The sequence below is a fragment of the Folsomia candida genome, unplaced genomic scaffold, assembly GCF_002217175.1.
Source record: "Folsomia candida strain VU population unplaced genomic scaffold, ASM221717v1 Fcan01_Sc011, whole genome shotgun sequence".
NCBI classification, from domain to species: domain Eukaryota; kingdom Metazoa; phylum Arthropoda; class Collembola; order Entomobryomorpha; family Isotomidae; genus Folsomia; species Folsomia candida.
Genome location: NW_019091203.1, coordinates 2,107,798 through 2,120,142, shown reverse-complemented (window position 1 = coordinate 2,120,142; position 12,345 = coordinate 2,107,798). Strand labels below are relative to the sequence as shown.

The 12,345-nt window shown below is 38.6% G+C and overlaps 1 protein-coding gene across 1 annotated transcript; it reads right to left on the bottom strand.

The window, feature by feature from the left end:
- Positions 1-2,927: 2,927 nt before the first annotated feature.
- LOC110855156 lies at positions 2,928-5,210 on the bottom strand. The gene is made up of 5 exons (XM_022103576.2): positions 4,969-5,210; positions 4,835-4,897; positions 4,616-4,709; positions 4,074-4,175; positions 2,928-3,986 (listed from the first exon to the last, which is right to left on the bottom strand). Exons 1-5 carry the CDS (start codon positions 5,077-5,079, stop codon positions 3,109-3,111), a joined length of 1,248 nt encoding a protein of 415 aa, XP_021959268.1. The 5' UTR covers positions 5,080-5,210; the 3' UTR covers positions 2,928-3,108.
- Between the last annotated feature and the right edge of the window lie 7,135 nt (positions 5,211-12,345).

Here is a 12,345-nt window from a genome sequence, read left to right as displayed (position 1 = left end):
CTTCGAATCTCTGTTAAAAATACGAACGCACTAATAACACAACAAATCGCCCAAATTTCACACACTGAAGTAAACTTCGACATAAAGTCTCTCCTCTCCAGCTCATGCACAACTGGTTTAGTCCAATTTGCATAATGAGGAAATAGTTTTTTCGGCTTGGTTTTCTTAAACCATTCCTTCCACCAGCCATAAATTCCAGAGGTTACCCACTTCTTGAGCTGATCGTATATAAAATTCTTCTTGTGCGTGCCATCCACCTGAAAACCAACATACGTCGATAGAAACTTATCGTCGGCTCCTTTCATGAATACTATTCCGTCTCTATTGTCGTTTATGAAAGGCAGTATTTCTTTTATATTTTCTGTGTCATCCAGATACACGTATTTTTCTTGACATTTTGACAAATTCGAGTAAAGATCAGTTGGCCACTTGTAGTGTAACTCTTGCCAGATACGGGGTACGGTTGGTTTAATCGCAAATGATATGGATGAGAGGGTAGGATCATTCTTTAAAAGGGCCCTAGCAACCCTTTTATATCCTAGAAGCCTTGTAAGATTCCCGTCATACTTTCCTGCCTGCAAGATCTCAGAAGAAAAGTCGACAGACGCAAGCGAATCGACAGGGGTTGGGTTGGAATACCATTGTTCGTAGAGGGGAACCTGGCTAAGTGGTAGAAGAAATTTAAATCCAAGTTCTTCAAGATCATAGATATGAGACCATGATGGGTTTCTTCGATAAGGTAGTATTACTTCAGCCGTGAATACATCTTTGTACATGGACGTAATTGCTCCGCAACATAGAATCCAAAACCAGAAAATGGGAATAACTTTAGCTGGAATAACCCTATGAATATATTCTGGAAGTGAGATTTCCAAAAGTACAGAGAACGAAACGATCACAATATCTTCTGGGCGCCCGTAATCTTTTGGAGCTCCCTTGAAGTCCTGCACTTCGTCCTTTGCCATCCAAGACGCCAGCTTACACATTGCAACAAACATAACTACCACCGAGAAAATACCAGCCCACGTGTAAAGATCAAATGGTTTGGTAAACACTTCATACGACAGTTTGTGTTGAATTCCATAGCAGGAAATAAAACTACACGACTTCATCTCTACCAGTATAGTTTGGTGGTTGCCTGCAATGTTACGTAAAGAAGAGGATCCAAAGTAAAAATGTTTTTCATTGTACCCGATTTCTTGAGGGATTGTAATATTTTGCAGAGTATGGGCTAAAATTGCGTATGCAATGAAGTCATCAAGGGACTGTGACTCATTTGCAACAGATAGCCAGTCTATCTGAGGCTTTTGGAAGAAGTATTTCATTTGCATTTTACGAACCGTAACGTCGTATTCGAGTTCACCCCAAATCACGTCCATCCAGTCGGCAAAAATCCAAAAGCATTTGTTAAACGTGGTCGCCACGAGGTCAGCAGTTTTATCAATTCTGACGATGCAATCGGTCCAGTTTTCTTTAGAACAAATAAGTTCAGTGTACTTTAGAGAGCTGCGAATGAGATGGAGTGGGATAGGGTTAGGATTAAGACTTTTGTCCTGTCGGTGATAACGATTAAAGTGATAAATATTTTGATGACCGTCAAAAAGACAGAACTCTCGATTTCCCATTTTCTTAAGATCGGTGTGTAACATCCGCCTGTAGATTGTGTCCAACTCATCCTGTATGCTTAGTTTCTGATTTTCTATCCAAACGAAATACACTGGCCCAATGGATCCAGAGATTCTTGGAAATAAGGGAGAATGTAAGAAAGTTCCAGAGTAAAATACCCTTCCAATTTCAGAGAAAATATTTGCCCAGCAAAACCTTTCAGGATGTTTTCTCCTCACAAAGGCAACCTGTTCAAATTTAAATCCGGGATATATGTAGGATTCATCATGTTTGATGGTGAAATTTTGGGTTGGTTCGAACACGAGTAATATGGGATGCGTTGGAATCAAATTGATGTCCAGATTTTCAAGAATCAGCGTTATAATGCAATGTGAAAATATGTCCATGGCCGATGATATTTGTTGGTTTATGGGGAAATGAGGAGGCTCCATTGCGATCATTTACAAGGAAAAAACTATGCATTTAGCAGTTATCCATAGAATTTATACATTTAAAAAAATACAATATAATAACACTTCCTCGGTGATTCGAGTTAGCAGAAGTTAACTTGTCCTTGGCTAAGGCGAAAATTAGTTTTTGTCCTCCGGTTCGTTACCAAACTACTTCTTTTTGTCAAAAATTGGGAATAGGCTTGGGCTCTGCACAATGTTGTGTACCTTCGTTCAACCCACTTCAGCTATAACTCACAATGAACAATGCGAACGAAATGGAATAACTCATCTCGATCCAGTTGTTTACACATCACTTAAAAGCGTGACACAAGGGTATGTGGATACAATAGATATCGTCATTGATTAAACAGCGCTATGAAAACAATAACAACTTGCACAATCCTAAGTCATAAAAACATAAAGATGTTGAATATCTCTATTGATACATGTGTATCGAATAGTGTTCGATTTTAGATGTGTATGTAAATAAACAGATTGGACAAATTTACCGGCCACAAATTTATAGTTCCGCTACTGCGTATGTCCAAATCGTAAAGGAAATCAAAATTTTATTAATTTCGTATTATATAGAATACTCAAACTGTGCTTTTATTATCAGTAAAGTAAAACTACATGAAATTTTATTTCAGAAGGAAAATATACATGTGCACCTTCTCTCATAAACATCTTCCATTTATTCACGACCAGAATTTTGACCGACAACATATGTAGTTGTTGGTCAAACTATTTAATTAAAGTTCCAACCGAAAGTATATAGTTAGTAGCTGGTAGTCCATTTGCTAATAAGTTCGTTAGCGATCCTCTGATGGGGAAGAAGAAGGGAAATTAAGTAAATTAGGAAAACTATGATAATGTCCAATAATGTCCAACAACTGAACTAAAATTAATTTTTAAATAATTTTTAAACGCTGACGAGGACTAGACTTTAAAAACTTTACAGTTTTATTGACCAAAATTTATTTTACATAAGTTCTTACAATTATCATATGCGCAAGGGTAGCTTAACATGTAAACACTATGGCCTGAGTACTTAGCATTTTTCATACTTCATCCTCAGCATAGTATGTTTCGGAATCTTCGCTTTGAAACCGATACAATTATTGCTATTTGAACACTGCACCGTTGAAACCGTGGGAAAAGTATCAATCAAGTTTTGCAAACTTTGTATCCCACTATTTTCGAATTGCACGCAGGAAAACGTTATCACTTTTAGGACATGTGACATAAAATATTTGGTCACCTTGTCAAATAAGTTACTGCATGCGGTGAAAGCCTTAAAACTTAAGTGGGTAATAGGGTACGCCAGCGCACCATCTACAATATCTTCAGTGCTAGATTGGCAAACATCGCTTCCAACGAAAGATATTTTTCGCAAATTGCAAAATTTGCGCACCAAGTCAAGCAAAAATTTCCACTGGATTTGACCACTGACCTCTAGCCCAACCACGTTTTCTGGGCATTGGAAAACGATGGATGGATGCTTCGAATGTTTGGCGTCATCCATTCGTACGATTGCCAAAATATCTGTTTGTGCACAAAAGTTTGCGGTATCTTGGGAGAAATCTAAGGTGTGGGAATGCTTAGGGTTTACGTCAGGGTGTACTCCGCCATAGGAAAGTATGCCTTTTATGATGCAGGGATACGACGAAGATACGATGGGATAACCTCTTTCTGTGGCTGGACTGCTAGACGGAATGGGTAAAGTTGTAAAAAATTCGTAGTTTGGCAGTGTTAATAGTGCAAGAGGAGCAGTGGAGGATTGAGCCATATGATACCCTGCCATAAATGCAGTAACAAAACCGGTGGGTAGTGTCAGTAACAGAATTACGATGATGGGAAAAGAATTCATTGCTATGAAATTCTTGACGATGTCCTTAAAATTATGGAGGTTCCGGGCTTGCCTGGATTCTGCAAGAATACATACGTAATTTTAGGATTACATGCGAGCAAGTCGAATTGTGCAGGTACAAAAACTTAAGTATCGAAATGTGACACCTTCTTCTGCGCATGGATTTGGTTTTGAGGGCATCAGTGGATGGTTTTCCACCAGGGTGTGCGCACAATCTCCATCCTGTATCGTGCATTTTTTCACGTATTCTGGTAGATTTATACGTTTAAGAATCAGTTACAATTAGAATATAGAGGGAATGTCTGTACGTTACGTCATCCAAAAACTCCGAGTTTTACCGTATTAGCATACCCTATCCAAATCATTTTAAGATAAACGACCCAAAACCACTTAGGTATCCACCTTCTGGGTACATATATCGACGTTCCCACACAAATATTTTACGAAACATTAAAAACTGCCCAAATTTAGGTTTACATGTAATGTAAACCGGTGTATGAAGAATAGATTTTTAGTCTCCATAGAGATTTTAATGATTATCAAAAAATGTATACTTAATGTGCATCTAACATGTCGCTTGTGCATGCACTCAGCGTGGTGTAAAACCGGTTTTAATGTACTCCTCACGTAGCCTATCTTTCTACACCGCATATTCACACCAAATTATTTTCCGTTTACAAGTACATACCTGCAATTTCCGGTAAATTGTGTCTCTCCAAAAAATCGGCGAGGCGCATTGACCCATGTTTGTTGCTCATCAATTTCCAGGACCGCAAGGAACCCTAAACGGTTTTATGATAGTGTGCATACATGAATTATTAAGGTTTACCGTTTATGGGCTCTAATTAAGACCCAAATATTTGTAACCCCAAAAAATAAAAAAAATAACAAATAAATAAATACCCACATTCACAACTTTTGAAATATCACCCACAAACTGAGACATGCTGAACTGTTCTTTGGAGGCTTCCTGTACATACAAGTTAAGAAAACCATTTCAGGTATGTATAAATATACTCCGATATTTTTATAAATGCTCACCGAAATATCTGATTTGAGCAATTTATTCATCCAATTTTCAAACTCTCGGTCGCAAACCTCGTTAAAACCTGGTACATTAATTTGGCGAAGATTTAGGTCCAAGTACTCCATTTTGTCACGGCTTTTTAATTACGTAACGTTGCCCGCCAACGCGAAACAAAAGTTTTGGCGGTTTTAAACAAACACATCAGTAAATTAATTCTACGAAATTTAATAATCTAATTCATGCAACAGAAATTATTCCTCCATCGGCTCGACGTGAACTGAACGCGCATTAATATAGAGAGGGCAATCTTATTGTCAAATACTTGCGCAATTAACTACAATTCGCTTAAATATTGGTGATGCCACGTAACCTTCAAAACAAAAGAGTATAAAGTCAATTGTGTATGTACCTATGGTGTTGAAGTTGTGGCGGAATTGAGTTATCTTTACATACTTAATTACTGATCAGGCAGATAATTGTGATTGTGTATATTGAATGTTGCTTAGCCGCTTTATATACCGTATTGGGCCTGATGCGGTTGGATTGTTATATTATAATGCACACCAAAATTTGTATAATACAACAAACATTTTGGTACATATGTACATCTAGGACAGACAAATGTATGTATGTATGTATGACGCACATGCACATAACATCTCATGACATCCCATATTGCAACGTCCATATATTTTGCATAGAAAACCCAATTTGCATAGATCACCTACCCACAACTTGACTTCAATCGACGCACCGACTCACAGCCACCCACCCGCCTGTTAGACGACATAATGTACGGAAGTTCCCTATCTACACCATATTTTCTTGTGGATGGAATTCCTGTACTTTTGCCTAAGTCTGCAGAGGTTATTAATATCTAGAAATGGGTTGAGTATGCAATATAACACTGTCTAAAAATTATGCAAGCATAAATGTACCATCTTTAATTACTAATTGCAGGTATTGGATACTAGCGTATAAGCCCGTCTCCAGCGGGCGCGAGCTTATTTGATTTTCATGAAAATTGGGTGGAATTTTGGAAAACTCCACCAATTAAATACATTAATCTATATAATAAGCTCAAGTTCTGTCACCAACGGAAGTCAAAGGAATTTGCAAAGAACGTGAAATTGATGGTTTGAGTTGATGATGGAAGTGGATGGTAAGAAAATTAAAATATTTATGAAATCTCAACAGTGCTCAAAGAATGGATCCATGGAAAATTATCATATTGTTATACCAGATTCAAATTGTGTTAACAAAGACACGTTTGACGCTTTCGACATATGTGACATTTGACTTGGTCCACGCGGTCGCTGGTGTGTGGCATGTCAAAGCGCGTATGATATTATATTCGAGCTCAGATTTCAAAATCTGTTCCAGTATAAGATTTGAGTAACTCATCGGAGGCCTCATTCCCTCATGAAGGAAATAGAAAGGGAACGGATTCCATTCCTTAAATCTACCTAGTCTACACATGAAGGGAATGGAATGTGCATAACATGGGCAGCCTATGGGAACCTCGAATAACCGAGGGGATATTTCCCCTCGTCCCTCTGTCCCCACCCTTCCGCGGCTACTGTGTTTTTGTCTCGTTGGGAGCATGTTCCTTATGTAAAGCTGCAGTGAGAGCTGGAAAGGAGTCTTGACAAAATACGAAATTGCGGGAAGGGGAATCCGTTCCCTTTCCATTCCCTTCATACAAAGATGCCACTACTTCGTCTGAAGTATATCCGACGTGAAGAGGTGAGGAACGGAACCCTTCCCGTTCACCATCGTTTGACGACTTCACTGCGGCTCCAGCCCGCACACCCCCAACACACAGTGGTCTGGAATATTAAATTTCTTGGCCAAAACCTATTCTCACCGATTCGAAAACAAACTACCGTCTTCGGTACCTTTGACATAGATGTTCAATTGTGGAAAGTTTCATTGGAATTGTTCAACCGGTTATGGCGTGGCATATGCCTAGATTTGCCTTATAGCATTGGGCTAAATGGGAAAAACTTCAAGTTGAAAATCCTGTTTAGTCCTGTGGTATTTCGAGGAACTGTAAATACCTTATTAATCCCCCACATCTCACCTACTAAAACTGCTGCAACCAGCTGCAACCGTCGCGTATATCAATAGAAATTTGAATTTATTTTAAGGGAGAACGAATAAAAAAAATATCTCAGGTGCTCCAATTATTGCCACGTATGAAATTTTTGGGCGTTCGAAACAACACAATCGCTTCGAAATACCTTGCCCATTCCTTGGGGAAGGGAACTTGGTACAACAAACCCTTCGAAAAAATTTATTACCAAAGGGGGAATTTTATGACGTGGTGGCCCCCTGAGGAGGGTCGACGAAATTTTTAATTTTGGCCCAGTTTTCTATGTTAATGAAGTCAGAGGGCAGAAATATTCAATAAAATTATAGAATATTGTTATTTGCCAAAAAGACATCCTCAAATGTATCGAAACAAAACTTTTAAATTTACTTTTTGACCACACCCCCTGGCGGTGGGTGTGACGATAATGTCTAAATGTTAGTCTGACTTGCATAGAGCTTGATGAGACCTTTCCAACGATACCCCACTTGATGGGGTAACGCGAGAAAATAATTATATTCTTTTGACCACACCCACAAAGGGTGTGGCATTCAATTATAGTTGCATAACTTATATCCCGTGGCACTTCATATCTCGATTCCCGAAGACAGAATTAGAAGAAATTCAATTGTTCGAGAGTTATAGGTTTTGGCAAACAAATCAAGCAACCCAGACCACTGTGCAACAGAGTGATAACCACATCCCAACGCGGCAAGATCAGACAGAGGTAGTGGCCATTTAGGTGCGCGACCCCACAAACAGATCACACCCGAAACTGAGGGTGCAGCCACTTTCGATATGCAAACTCCCCAGCTAATGTTCGGCACTCCCATCATATAATCCACACATGAAGGGAACGGCATCCATTCCCCTTCCCTTTCGTTTGAGATTTCACTACTTCCCCTGAAGTGTATCCAAGGGGAATGGAAGGGAATTCCATTCCCTTATGTATCGGCTAAGTAAATATCTTGCAATTTAAACAATCCAATAGTAATATGGTCCACCAGGAGTCTTCAAAAAAATTGAAATGACTGATTTCATTTAGGTGCCTGACCCCACCAATAGATCACACCCAACACTGGGGGTGTAGCCATTTTCGATAGGCAAACTCTTGAGCTAATATCTTGCATCCCATATTCTTTTCAGCATAACGATAACGTATAGTCCACACACGAAGGGAACGGAACTCCATTCCCCTTCTCTTCCATTGATGTGAAGATTTCCCTACTGCGCCTGAAGTATATCCAAGGGGAATGGAAGAGGAAGGGAATTCCATTCCCTTATGTGTAGCCTAAGTAATCTATCTCTAAATCCGATATGAATATGGTCTACACATGAAGGGAACGGAATCCGTTCTCCTTCCCGTCATCCACACATAGCGAAATTTATGTCACTGGTATCGGAACGGGCCTGAATAGGCCTGAACGGAACAGAATGTTCCTTAAATATCCGGAACAAATGAACTAAAGGCCCTTCGGTAAGTGACTTCACCAACGTTTCACACCTAGCATTGGGATAATAGGCAAATATAAATGATAATGTCTGGCATACCCACCCCCCATCAGAGCGATAACCATATCCCAGGGGGGCACACACCCCCCACTCCCCCCATCAGAGCGATAACCATATCCCAGGGGGGCACACACCCCCCACTCCCCCCAGCAGAGCGATAACTATATCCCAGGGGGGCACACCCTCCTATTCCCCCCAGCATAGCGATAAACATGTCTCAGGGGGGCACATCCTCCCATTCCCCCCACCAGAGCGATATCTGCACTTAATAATTTTTGTTAACTTCCCTTCCTGATAAGCTAACCAGCAAATCCTGAATAACTGAGTTATCGACTTTCCAACGCAGTAGATATGCAAATCACTTTCTTCACTTTCACTTCCGTTGCGGACAAATTACTTTCACTTCCGTTGCCAACAAACATTTCCAGCTTATAATATAGATGTACACACTGCGGCTCAGCAAAGTGTTTATTTAATGTGGATAACATATGAGTTTTGATTACATGTTTTACATATTTTCAACTTGTATCAAGCATATTAAACTTGATTTCACCCAAGGTTATTGCATTTTCAAATTGGATTTCAATCGAGCTTCATTGTTGATTAAATTAGCCCCTGAATTTAGCATTAGAAATTTATTGTGGTACAAAACTGAGCCATATTGTCCATGTCACTTGTACATGTGAACTAAACACGTAAAACGTCTGTTGTACTGTACATGAGTAGCTTTGTGCACCTTCATGTGGCTATGAGCGATAAATACTCATGCATTTGTTCATCAGTTTAAGCAAATACTTGCATGTTCCGGTCATTAATCAAGTAGGCATATTTTATTTATAACGGTATGGATTATATTCGCGGACGAATTTTTAGTCCCTTGTAATTCCTCATCTCCAGGCATCATACATAAAATACGGTAAATATCATGACTTTCGATTTAGTTGTGCTCACATTTTTCATGGATTAGGGGATCATTCTAAAACGACATAATATCTCAATTTTAATCAAACTATTGGTAGAACAAGTTAAGCGCACGTGGCCACATTCATCGTAATCATTCAAGAATGAATATTCATTCGGCAAAAATACAAACCTTTTGGATACAACAATCAGAACAATTAATTCGTTTTACAATTTATTTGTAATGAAAAAGAGAATTAAATGCTAAATATTGTCTTAAATATTAATTTGTATTTGTCTTAAAACAACAATGTCTTTTGGTAAGCGCTATGTATAAATTATGTATGCCTCGTGCCGAAAGGTGGTCCAACATGTCCAACGATAACATGCCCAACATGGTCCAACATTCCTTAATAAAATTAAGGCTGGTAAACAAACATTTCCTGGACATGAGCTTAATCTCGGGACGAAGCATTGTTGCAGATGTGAAACCTCGAAACATGTAATTATAGTCTTGGTTACTAATGAGTTTTTTCGGGTCGGGTATACTTGAACATGCTAAAGGATATGCATGAACCTGTAAATATTAACAGCTCTCAATAATTCAAACAAACCGGGCTGAAATATAATAATTAATTTTGTATTTCTAGAATTAAAATTATTTCTTTGTACTGTTTAAAGGGTAACTAAATACGTACATACATACATATATGGTGGAAAATGTTTGATTAATTGTCAACCATCTTTTGAGCGTATTATACATAAATCAGGATAACAACTCCTTTAATCCAAAATAATGCTGGCATTCGTGTAAGCTTCACGAAAATAATCATAAGTTTGATAGATTTTAAAATCTAGTGCGTAAATTAAACCATACTTTAATTATCGAACATATCCATATGCTGCTAACTAATTTACTTGCGGAATGTGAAATTACATGCCTGTGAATGCGGAATTAGATATGTCTCACTGAAGATATAAATTTATGCAGTTGAATGCTTAAAGTTGCAACCCAACTCACATAAAATTGTTATTCTGTTAATTCTGCGGGCACATTGAATTCAAAATCATTTCAGACTCAAACCCAACTTAGGTCCGTTGAAATGTATTCCACTTATTTCCTTCCATTTCTACTCCGACATATCAAAATAGGACAGAAACTTAAATCCATTCCGTATGAGTTTAGCCAAAAATCTGGAAAACTTGTGATCACCAAGGACAAGACAAGAATTTGGATATTTCGACTACAAATCGTCCTACACCTAATGTACTGCATCGCCATGCTGATTCACCTCTGTTTCGGTCCTTCAACGGTTGCCAGAAAGCTTCAAGGTTTCGTTTTCTTCTGCATGTACACGGTCGTTTTATGCGGTCGGTGGAACTATGATGTGAATGTGGCACCGATACAGGTCATCAATTCGGCAATGGAATTTGAGAAGAAGGTGGTTGCAGGTAAATATGTAGAATATGTTAAGGGATTTTTGTGTTGAATTAGCGTTATTTAATAAATGAGGCAAATCGATATTGCATTACTGGAGACGAATCATAGCATAGAAATTTATTCGTATGTGTCAGTTTCTCTTAAATGTAACTGCTTTGTAAATTACAAAGCATTCATATTAAATTACAAATTGTAATTTAATATGAATTGTAATGTTTATATCTTCTATGGGGTCATGGCTCGAGGGAAGATTAGTTTCAATAAATTAACCAATCAATCAACCAATCTTAAATGTAACCATTATTATGGTACTGACAATGCGATGGTGTGAAGTGTAACCCTCCGATTTGGTTGAAATTATGAAATTATGTGGTCCATGTCAATACAACTAACGTTTCTTCAGGCAGTTTGTGCGATGGTCAGAATTTAGCAAAATTTTTGAGGTCAAAGTTGAAAAACGGGCGATTTTTCGCACGCGGAGGAAGCAAACTCAACTTCCATTCTCTTCCCGTGATAAAAATCTCCCGTTTTTCAACTTTGACCTCAAAAATGTTTCCAAATTCTGACGATCGCGCAAACTGCCTGAAGAAACGTTGATTGTATTGACATGGACCACATAATTTCAAAATTTCAACCAAATCGGTGGGTTACACTTCACACCATCGCATTGTAAGAGGCCAAAGTTTCAAACATATAAGCTTTTCTACCATCGTTTCTAAAATGATTTCAACCGCGGGTTTGGAGTTAACACTCCAAATATATATTATTTACATACATAGGAAAACCCGATTGGAACGTTAATCTGGAAACCATACTGATGAAGCTCTTGCTGCAGTTAGTGTACTATACGATTTTTGCAGTACCAGTTGCCAAACTTGCACTAATCTTGCTCGACCCCTGCTCGCCACCGTTTCTCCTCTCGATGTGGGTAGACTGTTCTTCTGTCAAATGGACGAAGTCTTTCGGATATCAAAATCTAATTCTTATCTTCGACATTTGGATGAATATTCATGCCTTCATTGGTGGGTCGTTCGAGATACTCTACGTCTATCTCACCGGAATTGTATGCTTGCTGAACTACTTTGATGTGTTGAGAAGGTATGAGATGAGTTGATTGGGACGATTCACTACGTGAATTCGCATAATTCTGCTTATCAAACCGAATTTATTTGGTTCCTTAAAGACATATTTCTCCAGAAATGTGTATATTTCGTTTTTCAGAGATATTCGAGCCGCTGAGAAAGCCGCGCAGTTCAAATCGTGTACCTGTATCTACCGAAGCATTCAAATCCTCGAAAAATTATTCAATGGATTTCTTATGCTTTTGATACTTCCATCGTTTATGATATTCATGCCGACATTGCAGGTCCTCCTGCAATATGTCTGCATCATGATGAACAATGATATTCCCAAGCCCGCCTTCCTCATGTTTATTCTAGTTTGGAT

Bases quoted from the DNA above. Each gene is read 5' to 3' on its own strand.
- LOC110855156 (XM_022103576.2), bottom strand. From the start codon at position 5,079: ATGGAGTACTTGGACCTAAATCTTCGCCAAATTAATGTACCAGGTTTT. The intron at 4,898-4,968 runs GTGAGCATTTAT...TTGTATGTACAG, and splicing joins TGCTCAAATCAGATATTTCG to GAAGCCTCCAAAGAACAGTT. The intron at 4,176-4,615 runs GTATGTACTTGT...TAAATCTACCAG, and splicing joins CAATTTACCGGAAATTGCAG to AATACGTGAAAAAATGCACG.